This window comes from Anopheles ziemanni, chromosome 3, assembly GCF_943734765.1.
Source record: "Anopheles ziemanni chromosome 3, idAnoZiCoDA_A2_x.2, whole genome shotgun sequence".
NCBI lineage: Eukaryota > Metazoa > Arthropoda > Insecta > Diptera > Culicidae > Anopheles > Anopheles ziemanni.
The window spans coordinates 39,631,975-39,652,879 of NC_080706.1; the positions used below are offsets into that span (position 1 = coordinate 39,631,975).

The 20,905-nt window shown below is 43.6% G+C and overlaps 1 protein-coding gene across 1 annotated transcript; it reads right to left on the reverse strand.

The window, feature by feature from the left end:
* Nucleotides 1-1,871: 1,871 nt before the first annotated feature.
* On the reverse strand, nucleotides 1,872-12,255 carry LOC131283974 (choline-phosphate cytidylyltransferase B-like). The gene is made up of 4 exons (XM_058312822.1): nucleotides 11,686-12,255; nucleotides 4,119-4,304; nucleotides 3,882-4,019; nucleotides 1,872-3,264 (listed from the first exon to the last, which is right to left on the reverse strand). The coding sequence occupies exons 1-4, from the start codon at nucleotides 12,160-12,162 to the stop codon at nucleotides 2,356-2,358; spliced, it is 1,710 nt and encodes a 569-aa protein (XP_058168805.1). The 5' UTR covers nucleotides 12,163-12,255; the 3' UTR covers nucleotides 1,872-2,355.
* Nucleotides 12,256-20,905: the final 8,650 nt, after the last annotated feature.

Here is a 20,905-nt window from a genome sequence, read left to right on the forward strand (position 1 = left end):
AGCTGGGCGAATCGAGCACCACAAGCACCAGCTATAAAGATGCGGTACAATGTAGTATGCAAACAAGTTAAACATTGCATGCTACTTGAACGTTATCGTAGATGAAAACGAAGAGTACGATTATGTTGCAGTAAACATAATCACATGTAGTTTAGAGACATTCTATTTTACACAATAAGCGGTGATATTAGGTGAATGAAACATTATCACTATGTTTTTTTTTCAAATGCATGAGAAATTGTCAAACCGTTTGTGTATTATTTATTACATCCTATTCGAAAGTTTTCATAAGCATTTTATTCCACTACTTCAGCAACAGCTTGAAAATACACATATTCAATTAACTTTGTCGATGGACTCAAAATGCACCGCCCAAGGTTGGTGCGGGTGCATTTGCAACTCGAATAAAGTTTAGCAGCCTGCCAGTGATCAGCAGTCTGCAAGCCATGGGCCAATAAATAATAAAACTTTCATCCTACACTCTACAGACAAGCCATAAGTGTAATCGTTTCGTGAGGGAAGAAAGCTCTTCCGTTTACTAACTAACCAACAATTGCAGTTCCTCATGTTAACACGTTATGATGTAATCGAGGCAATTTGTCGTTTCATCTTTCCAACACACACGGATTGGTAACAACAAGGAGACGCTTATTTCGCACATCTATTATTTGGGAGTGCTAATTGTGGTCCGTGTTTGTTCAGGAATCATTTCCCTTTGCGCCAAGCTTTTCGGTCGGAAACGGAATGTGAGGGGGTTCTGGAGTGTACCACAGCGGTGGTGTGTCGTCATGTGCAATCAAATTTATTTCCACTCGAAAAGCTAACATTCAGATAGTCTCCAATTAAAGAATATTCAAAAAAATTGCAAAAATTTGCACTTCTAAACTGCTCTCCGTACTGAGATCGTAACGCATAAAATTGAAAGAAATAGGACGGCAAGGCAATCAAAACAAACGAATAACACCAGTAATAACCAACGTACTACCAACCAAAGTGAGGAACAAGAAAAGCAACAAAACGTTATCCTTAAATCGTTTCGATCGGACTATACACTGGGATTGCTTTGGTTTTAAAGATGGAAAAAAAGAATAATGCATTGGTTGGTTTCGTAGTTGGAAAGGATTTCCTCAACTGAATGTATGTATTTTTTTTCGATACATCTCGACTCACGCCTATGCAGTAGAAGAAGTAACAATAGTGGGAGTAGACGTAGTTGTTGTGGTAGTAATAGTAGTAGTATTAATAGTAATATTTGTAGTAATTTGGTAGTAGTACAAATAACAACTACCAAACCAGTTGCCCGGTGTCACAAAAACTGTGCCATGATTGTAGATACCGATTCGATTAATTTTTCACCTTGCAAATATGACAGTGTTTACAGCTGTACACTGCATTGCAGTTGCACCCTCCCGTTCCGTTTAACAATGTGTAAAATTTTGCAACCGATCCTTCGCGTATAATTGAACAGAACAATGAAAAAAATAAATATATAATAGAAATAACCTCCGATTAATAATTTAGCGCATAAGCTTCCCTTTTCTGGCTCCGTTGGCCCTAACACCTAAGCTTGCCTCTGTCTTTCACCGTTTCCCTAACGCCTGTGTGTGTGCCCGTGTTGTCTGCTGCGCGGATTACATTGTCCCGACACGTGCACGTTATCTACCCGGTTGCTTATACGTTAGCGTGCCTTATTTATCTTGCGTTTATCATCACCGTGTTCAATTCTTTTCCGATTTCAACTTTCTTGCCTGCTGAGTTACACAGAAGCACGGATAAACCAGCAGTCTTCAATCAAATCATCCCTTCGCCGGTTCGTTCGATTAATCCCTGAAGATACAAACATAGCAATATCCTAACTTTTCTTGTTTTCTTGTTTTCTTGCACGCGGTTGCACCAGACAGCGAAAGGAACTTCTGCTGAATTTTCCGAGCTTCGTTTCGTCGTCAGTTTCTATCACTTCGTTTCCCACCAAACAAGAGCCAAATATGTTCAATTCTGGGAATGAAAATTGTTCCTCTTCCATGTTCGGTTGATGTGCAACTCGTCGCCGAAATGCTTTTTATACGTTTAGGATGAAAGATTGTTGAACTTGTAGACGAAAGGGGATTTAGCGTCCTACTAAATACTCTAAAGGTAGCAGATATTTGGCGGGCAAGGATTGTGTTCCGTGTTCTGTTTTTTAGCGATTCTAGTCGTCGCTGCCTTTCTTCCTTTGTTTTCACAGATAGAAGTGATCACAGGTTCGCGCAACATTAACAGCAACGGTATCTTTCACGTGATCAAGTGGTCTTCTTTGTGGGAGCTGGGACAGCTGCTTGTTTAATTCCTCATGGGTGTATTGAGGATTCCAGCACCCTAATAGTGACGATTGCTGTAGCTTCGAGCTCCACCGCTGGCACTACTACTGCTACCTAATGCGGCGGCGGCTGCGCTGCCGCTTCCATCGCCACCGGCCAGTACGGAAATGTTGTAGCTTGACGTTGGTCTCGAGCGCGTGTCCACGTAGGCATCGTCGTCTTCATCGTCGTCATCGTCATCGTCGTCATCGCCGTGCATGTCTCGGTCGAGCGCCGGGGCAGATGCACGGAGTCCGCGTGGCACCGCCATCAGTTCCTGTCGGCCATCGTCGTCCTCAGATTCGGTCAACAGATGGTTCCGGCCCATGCCTATGTCACCACCGCGCAGCACATTCGAGCGCTTGCTAGGCGGCGAATCGAGCACCGAATCGGGACTCTCCGGGTCGTCGTCGCAGTCGTTCAGGCTGTGATTGCTGCCACTGCCCGGGCTACCCGGCGGGCTGAGTGCCGACCGGATGCGCTGCTTCGAGTCGGACAGAAACATTGAGATTCGCTCCTTGCCGAACATTAGTAGGAACGTTTTAATCAGATCGGTCGAGCGCTCTTCCCACTTGCTGATGATGTCGTCCTTGCCCTTCTTAACCTTATCCTTCAGCTCGACCATTTTGTTCTGGAAGCGGAACTTTTTCTCTGACAGGAACGACACGTTCAGCTCCTTGGCCGTGTATCCGCGGGCCAGATTTCGGCGCACGTAGATGTCGTAGTCTTTCACGATCCGTGCCACGATGTCGGACGTCGAGACGCCTTCGGTGCGCTCGGTAGCAACGAACATGCCTTTGGCCTTTATCTTCGCATAAACGTCGTTACAGTCGTCCGTGCTGTACGGTATTTCATCGTGTGCCACAAAGTCAATCTTGTGCTTCTCGATGAACTCATCATCCAGCTCCCAAGGGGCATCTCGAACGATCTAAAAATAAACAAAATTAACATTAAATTAGTTCATCTTGACCCAGAATGCAATTTGTTTCTTCAATTTTGGTTTTACACGACCGTTGAATTGAATAAAAAATGTTTAGCAAATTCTGGCGGATTAAAAATATCATGAAGTGCTTCACGCGAAAATGTCATGTTCCTCGAAAAAAGGAAATAAAATCTCGCATCTTTTCGAGCCGCGATCCAATGTACGCCAATTGACGATCATTGAACATGTGACTCCAGTAAATCTGTTTCATTTTCTTATTTCACTCTGCTCCCGGACCAAAACGGATCAGCAATTGCTTGCACGCGGTCACCCCACAACACACCGCCTCTTCTTTACGCTCGTTTATCAATTGAGCAATTTTGCTCAATTCCATTCAATCGTGATCACTTCCGGCAATCGTTTCACCCAACCCCAAGCATTGAAATGACGGACGCAGCTACGCCTCGGGGGACGGCCAGCCGTCGGTTGAAAGTATGTCGTCTGGTGAAACGATCCTCCTTAAGCAAACCCTCTTTACCACACCACACCCATCACGCCCATAGGGTCTCGCGCCTTGAAGGGTACAGTTCTAGCGATGTGTACCATCGCGGCGAACTACTTACCTCATCGACGTAGCGACAGTGCCGCACCGCCTCGTAGCGCTCTTCGTCGTTCATCACCGTTCGGCCCTTCCGGCTGTGTGTCAGTTTGTCGTTGCAAACTCCGACGATCAGGTACACGTTGCGAAACACGTTCTTGGCCTGCAACACGAAAAAGCCAATGTTTAATTAATATGCCCGGTTGCACCAACTCAGTACCATTGTCCCAATTGCGCCGAGTGCCCTCCAGCGAAGACTCACCTGCATCAGCTGTCTGGCATGGCCCTGATGGAAAAGATCGTAGATGCCATCAGCGTAGACGCGTATCATTCGCGGTGCCGTTCCGGAGCGCGCCATCTGGTATGTGATTTTCTGTGTGTAGTCGCATCGTTCACGCTCCGTTATCGCATCGATTTCTGTTGAGTATGGGGCTTGCTTGCAAATCGTCTGAAACGAAAAAGGATTTCAAATAATTAATTACGCAAACGGTAAACACCAAATTTACTCAAATAACATCATATAAAAATGCTTTTATAACTCTTTGCGAATTTGGTCGGAAAAGTACCGATTCATAGTGTAGAAATGTTGGAGTTCCAACCATTTTTTCAAAGATCATCCAAACAGTGGTAGGGCACTGACTTCACCATCCAGTCATCCAAGCCATGCAGGCTTAGTTTTTTACCTACAGTCTAGTGCATAATTGGGTCGTAACATGTAGGTAACTTACGGAGATAATACTCTTAAGCTTTATATCGTAATATTGAAGTCATTACTCAGGACAAAGCGAGATTCAACTATTGCAACATGTATACAGTGTCCAACATAATGATACAGATTCGCAAGATGTGGAAAAGATCCCATTTGAACTACGATATGGCGAGGAAATCGTAAACATGTGTTGGTTTTGGGGGAAATTAAGTTCAGTGTTACAGTGTTCAAGTTACTCGACTTCCAGTTCCATCCGGGTGAAATTTATTGAATTAAATTGGGTGAAATTTAAGTATTTACACACAACTGATTACTTGACAACTTGTAAATAAATGTTATAGCAACAGATTCGGAGAGAATATTTGTTTACCCGACCCACATGCGGCGTGCATGTTTTCTTTTCGCGGTTTTGCAGGTGATCAATTTAAGGTTATAAACAACATCCGATTTCAACTGCCCTTACCAAACCCATTACTCAAATCTTTTCCCTCATCCGTCGCTAGTGCATCGGGTATCTCGAAATTCAATTCCGACACTGTGTTGTGTAGGGGACATCCTCCTCGTGGCAATAACAGTGTCCGACCGGTGAGACGTGGCGTGATCATACGATGCATCACCATGCCGCCATCGGCAGTAGCAGGGCTGCTTTCGACTGCTATTTTTAAGCCTTCCATCGATTGTGTTTGAGTTACGCTAAAATTAACCACCGACAACAATCTTTGCTGAAAATCGTCACGGCGTGAGGTTTTAACCTTACACCGTGCTCTAGGTGGCGCATCGGCCAATGCTGAAAAGAACGTACCACCAGACCAGAAGCAACTCACTCTGCTGCTCGTCGCTTCTAACCATCAAAAGCGCTTTAGAAGATGGTGCTGATAACGAGGTGGAAAGACCATGGACTTCTCCATCGGGTCGAATCCATCGTGGCTAGTTCCGGTAAACGACACGGAAAAAAGTGCTTATGACTTGTAATCACTAACTCACTCATTTTTTTCAACGTCCGTTGGACCATCATTCGTCGGGTAGACAACCCTGGCGTCATCAGTATGCCATTACATTTGGTGGGTTTTTGCTTTTTTGTTCGCTCAAACTTGTATTTGTCCGTCCTTCCCTTTCCTCCCGTACCCGTGCCGCCTGCTACTTGCGATGGACTTTGACTGGCTATGCGCTATGGTACGAGTTTGGCTGCAGCACCGTATAGAGCACCGCCATCGTCGAAAGTTCCAACTCACAACTAACGTCATGCTCGTACCGGTGATGTGACGGTACGTCGACGTCAGCCGTGATCAGTGGGATTTTAGAAACTCGTCTATTTTGAGCCGCGAAGTTGATAAATAAACAGATTCGAACCATGCACTTCTCAGGAAAAAATATAATTTAGCATTTGAACAACATTATGATTAAAAACAATTATCAAGTTAGGTATACATCTTGTCTGTGAGGCTTAGCAATTACGACGGTTCGTGCTCAGTGAACGTTGCGCGGGAAGTAATTAGTAATATCCCTTTGGCCTCTACGGTAATTTATCCTATTGGCCTCGGATCGAGTGCAAGGAGATTAACCGTCGTTATTTAACTTATCCGTCAACTCATCGTGCTGACCTCCTCGTAGTAATGAGGCGTAAATTTACGGTAGCGCCAAGATAAACCGGGTTGATAAGGTTTATCTGCATTGTTTACATACCTAACTGGAAGAATGTGGTGGTCGCACTACGATAAATAAATATATATATTCAAACAAAGCAGCCTTTCTGTGATTCATAGTGCTTTGCAAACGGAAACAGATATAGCATACCAAGCAGAGCTACGTATGAATCAGTGTTGGAATTTTGTGGCACAAACTAAGGAACCACTCGCAAAACTCCAAATTTCGAAAGTATCGGCCTGAAACAGCGAACGACAGCTATGAATCATCCGGTCATTGGATGTTTGTGGACGCAGCAACCACTAACTTCACGAATGTTCGAATGCTCCTTCTATATTCCGTTCCTCAGATTCGACCATCAGCCGTGGCAACGAGATGTGTAATAAGTTTCCTTTTACGATAACAATAATCACGAGTAGCAGAACATTACTGGAAATAGGTATATTTAAAGGGTTTAGATTTCTAAGCTACTCAATAGAATCAACCGTTTACTAAAGGAACATAAAAACATACACAATCTAGATGGCGTATCCGCGTTTGCTTGTCAACATTGATTCCATAATGGAACCACCCTAATTGGTTGATTACATCGGGTTTCCAGTTCGACCGGTGGAGGTCTGGTGAATCGATGCGCGCAAACTCGAGCAAGATACTTCGCCACAGACATTACCGACTGGCGCCAGAATCGCGCGATCATGATGGTTACATAAATTGGCAACAATTTTGCACCGAAAACCCTACATTTGTCTTCGGACCAGACCTAATGAAACACGCCGGTTCTATTTTTACTCCGAGGAAATCAATAGCAACGCTCCGGTCAAGTGGGAGATGCAAACAAAAATAGCCCAAAATTGCACTACATTCCGCGGTTGTGGGGGTAGAAACTCGATACAGCTTAATAATTCAACACCGGACAACTTACATCTATTCGCTGCACGGTGATCATTGCCGGACCGTCACTTTCGTTTGTTGAATAATTTGGTGCCATTCTGTTCTGTCGTGAACCCTCTTCACTCGATAAGTTTACTTTTCCAGTCTTGCACGTTCAACAAAGAAAACACACGGCTACTGCGATTCGGGCCAACTAAATAACTGCACCAGGATAATACTGTATATTCGTAGAGCACACACTGCCTATCGTAACGCTCCTGCCACGCAACTACGGAGGAAGTTACGGCAATTTTTTCGACCACGTTGGGAAACCCAACGAATGTAAGCGCATGTGAGGTACGTGAAAACGCTGCGACACTTGCAAACACGAATAACTCCACGTAGTGCTGATGTAAAGGATGGTTCCGGAAAGGAAAAAAGATGAACCCAATCACGTCGTGCACTGTTGATTTGTCTCGTTGTTGGTGTTATTGTGGCAAAATGCACAAAAAAAGTCGCGAGAAATAGTTCGCAGACGACGTAAAAGTCGAACCGTTCCAACCCGCTGCCGAGGGAAAACTGTTTCCGTCGAATCGCGAAGCGGTTCGCGATAGCTCGCCAATAGCAAGCAAACGCCGGCACGGTTTCGACGTCAGTGCGCTGGCACTTAACGGGACACAACACAACAACGTGCCCGACCGACTGCCTCCCTCTGTTCTGCCCTGCCCTGCCCTGTCTGACGCGACGACCCACGACCACGCGAGCTTCTACGGAATCACCTCGAAACCGCGGTTCGTTCTGTATACTCCGAGAGCATCACAGTAGGCGCGCAGCAAGGTGCTGTCGGTAGTTTCGGTCGATGCTCGAATCAGTCGACCCTTCCCCTCCCCAGTGAATGAGACGTAGACCGGTGGATTGGAAGTTGCGGTCAGTATACTGTTGCGAATGGAAATCTGTACCAGTGCCAGCGGGTACGGTGTCTCGCCAAAGTTGATTGGATAAATAACCGTAACAGCTTGCTGTTCGATGCTATGCCTTCGGCGGTGATATGCTTTTTGCCAATTTATTTCGCTCACTGACACCATAATGATCGTAAATTCCATGGCGCAGGCAGTAAGGCCAATGGTAATGAATATCAGTCCACCGGTAAATCGAATTTGGCAAACTGTAGAACACATGTTAGGTGCATACAGGGCGAGGACCCTGATCCCGGTGGAGATGTTTTGCATGGCAGTGATAATGGACGTTAAAATCACACTTATTCGACAATCGATCGCCAACGAAATGCCATCGAGGCATGACGATCGTGGTTTTTTAAGCAACCTACAATGTACATCTTGGGATGTGTCACGCCACACCAGTAAACGTCACCATGGTCAGATGGCTCCGGCACCAACGTGAAGGTGGAGGTTCCGTAACAGTCGATCGATCTCGATGGGGAAGAAAACTTCAAGCGACATTCAATATGTGTACAAAGTGGCGGCATGATAAATGTGTTTTGGTAGCGTAGTTTTAAAATAAGAATATGTTTACTTGCAGTACACAAAGTAAATTCTCTTCTCTGTTTTTTGTAGGGTTTCATCTTTCCAAACATGTTACTGTTGTACCTGGTAGCAATTCACGGGGCTACAGGAAGCCCAAAAACTAAATGACAGTCATTTATACCCCAACAAATTGCCGGAATGTAATTACCCTTTGGCACATTTTGGTGATTAGTCCCGACGGGTTGCTCACGCACACACTTTTGCCCTGGTACTATTAAATTTGCTTTCCACAGAACCATTATTATCGTCCATTAGAATTCATCTCAATTTCTACCCAGTTGCAGGGGAGAAATCAAAAACAACAACAACTCCGTCGAACGCAAAGTGCCCAGTTTCCTACTCCCTACGGTCGAAAGGGAAGACACTCTTATCACGAATCGACCCCTTATCTGAGATGCAGCATACCCCTGACACGCCCGCAAGTGACTGTGAGTTTGTCCTTGAACTTGAATACAAGGTAAAGTGAAAGAACGCCTACTTGGTCGAACGTGAACATGAAACGCAAATCAACATTTACGTTGGCGAACGAACGGCGACAAGAGGTCGTTCAGTCTTCCTTTGAGGCACATCAATCGATACAATTTTGCATTATTTGTAGCCCCTTCTCGATGGCAAGAAAGCATACACGACCGGCGAAGAGCAATTTTAGTGGTATGCTTTTTTTGTTCTTCCCCCGCTTCACCTGTTCAAAGTGGGCGCTCTTGCTGTTAGCATATCATGAAAGATACATTGACCAACTCCGTGGTTGTGGCATTTAGCGTCTCGTATGAGGTAGCCTCTGTTGGCCGGCGCTTACTTTTTCCCATTTCCATTCTTCTTCGCAAACGTGGCAGGGGTAAGGATGCAAAGATGGTTGGTAGGTGTGGTGAGGAGTGGATGGAGTATGGCAGATTTTATTTTTGCCCGCAGCAGCAGCAGCAGCATTCCGAACAGTCGTGCTTTCTTCTCCCTTTTGCCAGCTCGTACCGGGTGGTAATCACTTTGCAAGTTCCACGTCATACACTCTTGACGGCGCACCGTCGTGGACGTGGCCGATGCTATCATCCGTTCTCTCGCATTCGTGCGGCAGGAGGGAGGCCGGCCCGCGATCGTACGATTTCTCAGGAAGTGGCGAACCGCGCCGACTAAGCATGGGCATCGTTTGATTTGCGGAGGAATTGTGATGAGTTGGAACTATTAGAAGGTTAACAAATATTATGCTTGCGTTGCGTCATACTGTAGCTGCCCCCTTAGATGCCCTTAGACGATGTAAAATCATTTAAAATATATCATCTTTAACAACTTGGAGCTTATTATAAGCTTATTTACGAAATTTCTGAAAGACACAAAGATCTACAAAAATTTCACAAAATATTGAAAATATCACGCATAATTCTAAATTCTTACTGAACTGAAAAAAACCCGACTAGTCCTTGAACCGTGCGCCGCCACCCACTTTGGGAGGGGAAGAAAAAGTAGAACACGTAGATTTGATGCGCATACCTCAGCACACTTCCACTTTCATCATTCCCAACAGCGAAATCACGCGATCTACGCACATGTGGCACGCGGGACCAATCGCGTTGGGTTTGACGATGACGTCGTTCGAAAGCTAAATTCCAACAGTGTACGCGGACCCTGCTGTGTACACCACAAACACACATATTTCGAGCCAGAGATAACCGGAACCGCTACGACTACAGTCGAAACACGAAGCACTCGTTAGAAGAGTCGATGGCATAATCTAATGGTTTTCTAATGGTTTTAGAACTTGAACACAAACCATTCAATTAGTGTATCCAGAGGATTTAATGAATTAGCAAAAAAAAACATGTTTGCATGGTAGTGAAATATAAAAAATATATGAAAGTAATTTGTAATCCTAAACTGATTACAACCAGATCCCGAACCGATTGAAAAAACAATGAAAATTCCAGATTAGTTTTTACATGAAATTTTTGAAAAACTTCATGAAAACTACAAAGATGCCAACGTTTTACCGAAAAGAAAAACGTGTTTCGAAGATAGCGCGTGCGTGAAGCCTTATGAGCATGGCGTGGATGAGCGAAAAGAAATCCAACCACATACACCAACACATACAACAAGTGGTTCGTTTAGAGAAGAACAAAAGTGTTTACTTCGTCAACACGTGTTCGATGACAAACGTGCTTGCGCAATATATCCCTTACGCCACCAACGCTAATCCGTACGCAGAACGCGGGGGACCACGAGGGTGTGGAAAGACGGAAGGAATGTGCCATGCCCTTTTTTGTGTTGCGTGATTCTGATAACCTTCAGCATGATGTAGGTATGTGTGTCCGTTCAGCGCATCTGTGACCCATTTTCAAAAGCGTAACAGAGATATGAGTGCATATTTAAATAATGCTACATCCCGATGAATTAAAGAATAATTATTCTGTAACTAATTCTCTTGAACGACTCATTTTTCCAGGCGCCACCATAACACGTGATCGTTGCAGGCGCATCTCCACTGTTCACTGTAGCTAATGACTCACATTATGCCACAAGGAGTCACACACTAGGGTCACAACCATCTTTACGCTAAAAGCTCATGACTTCGTAATGAAAAATAAACAAACGTTTCGTCAGCCTTATCAGGCCCACAGCACAGCAGAGGGTGGGCTTTCCTTTGCTGGGTCATGCATCGTACGATGGTTGAGAGAGATTTGCCTTTCGGACATCACCATCACCCGCCGTCGTGGAGATACGTGGAAAAATAAAAAAAATCGTGTCCAAGTCCAACCGTAGTCCTGCGTAGCATGCGGCGGCATATGGCGGCAACAAGGGAATCTCCCGGATTTCCACGTCCCCACACCGATAAGATACGGACGTCGAAGGCCGCGGGTTAGGGGTGTAGAATTGGTAGCGATTATTAATGGACGCGCAATTCCCCGAAACGTAATTGTGAACTACGGGGTCCTGATAACCGGAGGTTTAGATGAAGCATCCGGTTGAGCAATGGGGCGTTCCTAGCGTATTTCCCCCCTTCTTTTCCCCCCTCTTTCCAACTGTCCATTGATAAAGGCAGTTTTCGATTCAGAGAGAGATAGAGGGACACTTACCACCGGCGGGCTGTGTTCTACGCCACTAGCCTGCTGGCTGGTGTAACCGGACGAGGTGGCCATCGACGACGAACCGTTCGACGACGAGATGGACGGCGGCGATGGGGCCGGATCGGCCGACCGTGGACGCTGCTGCTCCTCCGCGACCGGTAGCGCACCAAAGTTAACGTGCCCATTCATGGCGCCCTCGTTGTTCGGTGGCCAAAAGTGATCTCCGTGCGCCGGCTCGATGCCATCGTCTACCAGCCGGATGCTGCTAAAACGGCTACTGCTTCCGTTCATACTGTCCGGTGTGCCATTGCTCGATTGCCGTGTGGAACTTGGCTGATGCGTAGCTACTAGCCGATCCTCCAGCTCGCCATTCGGATCGATCGTTATTGAGACTGTCTCGGCGATCGAGAGTCGACCGGTGCCGGTGTTACCCCCGCTACCGGACGTTACATTGGCCAAACTGTCACGTGGCCGTTTGCGCGACATTCTCGCCGGCGTCTGCTGCTGTGGTGTCGTTGTTGACGATGCCAGCTTTAAGTCTGGTGGTGTATTCCGGCTCGTGCCTCGGTTTATCCGGGTATTCGCGTCCTGCAGTACAATTTCACTTGTGGACGTGCACACCACGAGATCTGCCGTTAATCTCTGCAAAGACATGGGTGACAAGAAAGGACAAACCTATTTAGAGTGATTGCATCTTGCTGGTGGTTGGTTGCTGCTGCTGCTGCGCCACTCCTCTCTGTGTTATGATCGAATAATTTATGATTACAGCTCATTTTGCACACGCGAACTACCCCGGAGAATGCGAAAAGCGAGATGGGACCGTTGTTCATTCGACTTATTTTTGAGATAGCCCTGAGAAAACAGAGTGAAATTACACGATGGAACGACAACTTTTCGTTGACAAACGGTGAATCAGTTAGAAATGCCAAACGAACTACCCTTATCGAAAAACATTCAATTCGACATTTAAAGGAACCATTAAATGTTCCCTCATTCCAATACCACATAAACATATGCAAATGCCATTTCAGTGAGGCATTTAAATTAGAATCCATCTGTTATTTTTATATACCACCAGAAGGGCGTAAGTAGATGAATTTAAAAAATGTACCCTTACGACCATTAAGTTCCTCAACCCCTTTACAAGCTGAGTGGGTAGTGGGAAAAAGAGAGAGAGTGAATAGGGTTGGGTCCATTATCAATCAATCAACCTACTTCACACAATTGAAACGGAGCGCAAGGATCCGCAAAGATGCTGAGAGATTGGCCATTACGCTCGGATGCACATGTCGCCATGATTGGGCTTCACGTGATCGGGCATGACTCTCAACGACCCCGAGCAAAGAGTTCATAAAGAGATGTTTACATACACGACCTGCCATGCTGATACATATACTCATTGAATCAAGTTCACAATGAAACCTACTGCCCGACCTTCGGGATTTAGCCTGACCATAATGTTAAATATCATGCGCTGTTGCCTAGCAACCGGAAGATGGCCCTTCAATCCACTGGTCGCTTCTATTCTTCCAGCTCAATTAAGCGAGCAGCAAGCGAGATGTAAGTGTAAAAGCTCTTCCCCAGAACGACATATGGAGGACAAGGAATGGCCATTCGGCGTGAAAATTATCGCCGTTCGTGCCACGCAACGTACCAGAGCGTCACGTAATTAACACACTTTGCTCACCACATCGTAAGATCTCTACACACCAGTACACAGGCACCGAACGTACGGTAGATAGGCAAGTTGAGCTCATCTTTCGTGCCGGTTGGCCGATGACATTATTATCATCATCAACCTTATCAAAAAGTTGTCGGTGTTTTTTTTTTATTTGTACACTCTTCATTTCATATTACTGCTCACTTTCATCCGTTCTCAACTGTCTTTGCACTTTCCTTTAATGGTGAAATGTTTGTTACGTCAGAATTTTATAGGGAAAGTTGAAGTTTGCAGCACAATATTTAACAATTTCATAGAAACAATGATATTATTAGGTATTTTTTGTTGCAAAATAGTCATGCAATACTTTTAAAAGTGTAAAAACTGAAACCAAATTTTTCTAGGAATGTATAGCAAAGAATTCCTTCACCACTTTCCAAACATTCGTCGTGAATTAATTAATTAAACGATCGCAATACTGGTGCGCCTAATAAAAAGGTGTGTTTATATTGTCACCAAAATCCGATTGGTCACGCACAATCATTTTCTTCGGTACGGAAGGAACCTTGAAAAGACCTCCATTAAGAGAATGTTTCTTCGAGCCTGGCGCCACCATGGCTATATCATAAAACGTGGCACGACGTGGCGGTACATAGTAGGAAGGAGCAGAAAGTCGATATTCCATGTGTAAGCGAGATAAGGACAATACTTTTAATAATTTAGCAATAATTTTGTTTTTTTGCAACTATTTAGGGTGTACATAGGTGATTTGAAATTTTCATCCACTTGGAAAATCAATAAGTAATTTGGTTTATTTCTGGCAAAGTAATGGAAACCCCAAAATGGTAAATCGACTTTTAAGAGGGTAAAAAAGCGACCCTTTGAATAAACTATGAACTCCATGAAAAGGTTGTGCAGTTTAAGACAAACATTATAATTGTTGTTTTCTTCAATTGTTCGTTATTACGTTCGTGTGAATACTTCATCTATCGCCACTTTGGTGGCCACTTTCAGCTGGAATGTGATAAGAAAACTGCCCGCTCTACAGTGTGCCTATTATCGCACGTCGATCGAAAAATGCATAATAAATGGAAACCCAATCGGCTGACGCAAACGTCTGGTCATGTTCCAAATTCATACTGATAACACATTTTCCGTGACGAAGAAGATATACTTTGTTGACCAAAGAACAGATGAAACCGAGCTCAACAGCCTCCTCAAACCAGGACACCCCACCGATTGCAAGCGATGGCAAATGTTAGTTCAGCTGGTACTAGACGTATCGAACCTAGGTGATTCATGGACGCAACCCGTTGCATCGAACCACGTGGTGGTTCGACAAGTTGTAACGTTTTTCAACGAACCTTCGCCTTGTGGAACGACTTGGACAGAAAACCAGTTTTAAACCGGTCATAGACTGAGCAGCGGTTTAAAACGTTTTTCACGATCGATAACCGGACGCTGAGGGAGAAGGCCGATGGATTCAAAGGATTGCGGAATGTGTTCCGGGCGGATTCCACCAAACCCAGTGCAATTTTCAACCGGCTTTTCGAAAGCCCCTCGGACGACCTGTTCCGGCATAGAACACTCTTAATGGTTCTCTTGTGTTAAGAGAAGCACTCTCGTACTTGGGACATACTGCTCCGGGTTGTATTTAATTTTAAATCGATCTCGGCATCACCCATTTCCCTGCCTCTTGTTGTTTCCGAATAGCAAAGATTGCACCTGAAAAAGATATTCCATTTAATGAAATATTCACGAAAGTCAACACAACAGTCAACACGGTATGGCCGTGTAGATGAAACAGGGCAAACGCATCCCAAGGGGGTACACATACAAAAATATACTGCGAAATACTACGACGGTATTTCGGGACAGATGTCATTCCCGGTTTCTTGAGCATATCGTTGAACAGAATCTTATGCAAGCGATTATGGTTGGTGGGTGAGATGGAGAAAACCGTCGTTAGATGTAGGGGAAGAAAAATCATACGATTGCGTCATACGACCGTCACGCGCTATTCGTCCACCTTACCCCGTCGCGACAATGTTTGTGTTTTTCTTTACCGGCCATACCGGATAGTTGTGGCGTTGTCTGTTCCGGCGACGCGAACAACAGTAACGCTCGTCACCGTAATGAAAAACGACCGAAGGCGACCCTAGGCGAAGGGCCCCGCGGAAAACGGCTCCGGAAGAAGTCGTACGATTGTCGTCCGCAGTCGCGCAATAACCAACACCCCTCGGTGGCGTGGTACGATGGTCTTGTACGATTGTGCGCGTGCATCTGAGATCGATTTCTGACTCACGCAAGCAACCCAAAGGTTTTTGCTCCCTTCACATTCGCGAAAAGCGTGAACAAGGTGGCTAGGGCAGCCAAGGGGCCGAAAGTTTCTCAAATCCGGTAGCAATCACACGACGTACTTTTCATCAGCAAACCAAAAATGAGAATGTAGGTGACCTGCTTTCCTCGGGTTTTGCCTCCGATTTCATCGTGCATCAACAAACACTATATGTAAGTGAGGAGCTGTTCCCAACGACCCTCCAAAGTATCACCCCATTATCTTACGAGATGAATTTACAAAAAAAATATCATGAAATGTTGAATCTGAGGCCAGTGATTGAGCTTATCACTAGCTTAGACCGGATCTGAACGTCTACTGCACCGACACATCGCACAGTTGTTACGAAGCACATTCAAGCCAGCTTTCGCTTGATCCCATTTTGTTGCCTGGGGAATGGTTTGGTCTGTTACCTTCTAGACGCCAACAGTGTGTGCGGCCTCCAGTCAACACTTTAAAATAAAACGGCGAAAACGTTGCACATTAAATGGGTTGAAAGTTATTGTTGCACTTTCTGAACATACCAGCAAACAACACACCCTTTTAACTTGACGACTTTTGCTAAACGACTGACTGTTCGTGTGATTGGTACGGACGCCTAGTGTGGGCAGAATCTTGATTCGGAAGATTCGAAGACTCGCTCCAACGACGGTCCGATTTTATCGGATTGGATCCCATTCGAATCAGATTTGGGACTCGATTTGATTCGTTTTAGACCGGATTTGATTAACTTCCTCAGCACGGACTTCGATCGAATAAATCCGATCGAATCAAAGGTTTGGTTCCTTTGAAACGACATGTATGAAAAATGACAGCTCGACTCGATCGGATTCATTCGAATGAAATCCATGTTGAGGCTGATATGGGCTGAAATGCGGTCCAAATGCATTTTATCAGTATCTCAGTCCACCGTGGATATTCGGCGTCCAAATGTATGATCAGAAAACAACCGTGTTTATATTTGTTCTGTTTTACAGCGTTTTACGATAGAACTCATAGCTTTTGCCATTGATCTCAACATTTTCGGTTTCGATGTCAACTCTTTAGCGGACTTACTCACACACACAGCCATATTCTCAACACCTTGTGTGTGGATGTCAACTCATGCCGCTTCATTCTGATAAACGTCAAACTCGTGTGCGTTTGTTTTGGTTTGTAAACAACCTCGGTGAAACAGTTCAATGCGGCCACCCTAAACATAAATCTACATTTGTGTACATGTTTATAAAATGTAAAATTCATACAAACTACTTCTTCCTTCTATCGATACTGTTGCAGCTCCGCATTGAACTGTTTCACCGAGGTTGTTTACAAACCAAAACAAACGCACACGAGTTTGACGTTTATCAGAATGAAGCGGCATGAGTTGACATCCACACACAAGGTGTTGAGAATATGGCTGTGTGTGTGAGTAAGTCCGCTAAAGAGTTGACATCGAAACCGAAAATGTTGAGATCAATGGCAAAAGCTATGAGTTCTATCGTAAAACGCTGTATCAGATGCATTGGGACTCTGATTTAAAGATTCGAGTTTAAGCCTGATTTTACCACCACTACTACGGAAGACAACCAAAAATATTGGCAGCAGTGTTGCCTGAAGACCAAGGTTTGCTGAACAAGCTTCAAACACCTTGGTCAGAATTTGAAATAATTGAGGGTATTATGATCCATTTCCGCGTTATTGCTCGAAAGTTTCCGCATATTTGCTCGAATAGCAACCTGGGTATTTATACAAGCATTTCAAGGTATATAAATATATAGTTTTTAACAAGTTTCGAGCACTTTGATTTTTAATCAATTTTCAAAACGATCGAGTTATTGGTGTGTTTTATACTATGGCTAAATGGCTAAATAAATCAAAGTGACTTGTCTAAACACAACGTTGATATGAAAAGTGCATCCTGAATTATCATGTTCTTGGTAAATACCAAGATCCATAGAACCCACATATGCTTCGGACACATACGGTCTATAGAGATCCATCGACCAGGAGGTGCTTGAAACTGCTCGACGATAACGACGCGCGTCGTTTCGTATCCGCGCATCGTCTCGACACGCAGGTGGCGTCGTTTTGGATCGTCGAGACGCCCAGCCATTTTTTCGCTTTTTTCAAAGTGTTGTTTACCTTTTGTATGGGCCAGCGTCGAGAAGTTTATCGTTTCCGCGCTCCCAATCATAATACCCTCAAATGGCTGAAACAACCAATCAATTAATTAACTTTTCAGCTGTAACTCGGGGTCCACACTACAGCGCGACGTCGCCTGACAGGAGATGAACTCCATAAAAAAAAACCTTGCGCGATGTCGCGCGAATCGCGCTAGATTTTTTTTGCATGGAGTTCAGCGCCTGTCAGGCGACGTCGCGTTACGCGACGGTGCAGTCTGGAAAGCGTGTAACTCGGGGTCCACACTACAGCGCGACGTCCCGTCACGAAACGCGACGTCACCTGACAGGCGGCCGAACTCCATACAAAAAAAAGTCGCACAAATCGCGCTAGTGTAGAAACAGCGAAAAACGCGGCGTCGCGCTAGCTCTTGTCAAATGTCAATCCGAAACGTAAACAAACCGACAGCTGGATAAAACGTAAACAAACCGAATCACAAACGCGTACAAAACGAGCAATATTCTTCACGAAACATCGGATTTTTTTCGGGTGGCGAAACGTAAACAAACTGCACTCGACAAGTAGGAGATGACGGAGAAATATATACCTCCTACGGTGGGGCAAAATATCGTCGATGGCTGTTTTAGGTGGTTTTCTCAGTGAATTTCAAATGTAGAAGCGCCAAACTCACTCAGGGTGCATACAATACGTAGCTAAACAAATACCATGCATTACTACCTCAAAATTCAACAAAAAATTTTAGCCGAGTTTGCGCCCCAATGTGATACATATTTCCACATACTCCCCTAACTCTGTCGCGCTTGGCTTGCGCGATTGTTCTGCCGAAACTGGGCTACTTTTGAAACGGGACGTCGCGCTGTAGTGTGGACCCCGAGTAAGGCTGATTTTTGCAATATACACCGTATATAAATGTTTTTTTCAAGACAAACCTGTAATCCCGTCATTATAGAATTTCGATTCAGAATGGAAATTTTCATTTCATTTGCATTTCAATTCACCGTTCCGCAGAAAACTAATAATATGGGAATGAGGAACAGACACGTGAGTAATCAAAATTAAAAAACCCTGATCGGTTGCTGAACCGATTTCCAAATGTGATTAGCGCCAATATTCAAAAGATTGAGTGCTGGTAATTTTTCCGCTGTAAAACCGATTTGTGCAAATTATCCCGTATATAAATGATTTTTGGAAGGCAAACCTTTAATCCGGTATTTTTTTCCATTTCAACAAACTTTGTCCGTACTTTTCCATTTCAATGAAAACTAATAATATGGGAATAACGAACAGACACGTTGTTTATAAAAATTGAATGCCCTGATTTACAGTCCCTCCCTGCACCGATTTCGAAATGTGATTCCCAAAATTTTCACAAGATTAGCTGCTGGGTCAGATGTTTGCGCATGAGTTTTACTACATTTGGAAACCAGGTTGAATTTTCAATAACAATAACTTTATTTTTAGCAAACAACGGTAAACCTTGCACATTTTGAATAATATTAAAATTATCAGTGAACAACAGTGCTCAAGACAATTTGGTGATTAGTCTCATTACTGTTTTTAAGTACGAAAAATCTCCAATACGAAATAGCAACAAAACGCTCTTCGTCCGTTGACTTATTGTGCTTTACATTCAAACGAACTTCGTGTTCCATCGTCGAAATGTATAAAATATATCCCGCCACAATAGAAATGCTTGCACATTCTTGCTTTCTTTATAGACAACCTAGAGAAGAATACGACGTGAGTAAAATTTCTTGGAGATTAATGATAAATTTACACATTATCAAGTTCATGCTATTTGTATTAGGTAATGTTTAAATTGGACAACGAATACATGATGTTCATTTCCCGTTAGACGACGCATCGGAAGCTATTTAAAAAATAGCAGATATCTACCATCTTAATTAACAGATATATTCTTTCATCAAAAGTAAAAGGAAAATAACTAGAAACACGCATATTCTAACATCAAAAGAAACAAAATATATTCATTCTTAATCACTAGTAATTAGATGTATGACAGCGATAAGATCATATTGAATAACTATGTTACAGAGAAATGTCGGGTAAATTGACGAAAAATTAAAATATGTGTGTGGGTATAAAAAGCTCTTGGGCACATCTTATCACCTATTGTTTTATATTTAAAAGACGAAAAGTGAAAAATACACACTCGCAATTTCTGAACTTTACCTTTACGTAATGATCTAGGTTTGATCAACCAAACTATTCAAATTGTCTTTTAGTAGTTGCTTCGTATTCGTATAGAGTTCGAAAGGTCCGAATTTCAAGCAAAAGCAAACAAAATTGAATTTCCTTTTGTTATGCGAAGAATAAAAAAAATCTCAAAGCCAAATTGGACTCCTGTTTAGAATGTCGTATGCTTTTGTATATATAGAAACGCTTCAAATTCAACATATGAAGAAAAATAAAAAAATAGATTGCAAGCTCCACGCCTTAGATTTACCATTAGACGTCTGCTACAAAATCCTCTACGTAAGTCTTTACAAGCTTTCAACTCAAAGACTAACTGCCCCAACATAGAATTTTGCTCTCCACTCCTCCAATTCGCGTGGAATCGGTGTTACTAATCCAATCTTTGCCAAGTTCATGTATCACACTATCTGAATTTGTATATTCTTACATTCGCTATTATTCTTATGTCTTTGTTACCATTTAGTATTATTTCTAGCATATATTTGAAGAAAAAAAAACACTTCAGAATATGTGTTACTTTCAACAATAACACATGATTGTGAAACAAGATCGCTCAAAATTATCATTACACTGCCGGTGCATTGTGTATTATGAATATTATTTTCTATTATTACGGCTCTCTGCCGGGTTTGCTACTGTTCGTTTGCTGTTGTAAATTAATGTACTGTTATATATCGGCGTGTGATTAGTTGTATATTCGTGAAGATGGCAACGTAGTATTTAATATTTCCCGCGCACTATCATCTTCTTATTATTTTTTAATCGCATCCAAAACGAGATTGGTGCTTACTCTATTTAGCTGTTGATCACTCAATATAGCTGTCTGTTCTTTTCATATTTCATTTTTCTTTAATGGCATACAACTGCAAAAATTGTGCAACTTTGAACGA

Excerpts from the sequence above, each read along its gene's own strand:
- LOC131283974 (XM_058312822.1), bottom strand. The coding sequence starts at position 12,162 with ATGTCGCGCAAACGGCCACGTGACAGTTTGGCCAATGTAACGTCCGGT. Across the intron at positions 4,020-4,118 it reads ATGCCAGACAGCTGATGCAG|GCCAAGAACGTGTTTCGCAA; the intron begins GTGAGTCTTCGC and ends TTCGTGTTGCAG. Across the intron at positions 3,265-3,881 it reads ACTGTCGCTACGTCGATGAG|ATCGTTCGAGATGCCCCTTG; the intron begins GTAAGTAGTTCG and ends GTTTATTTTTAG.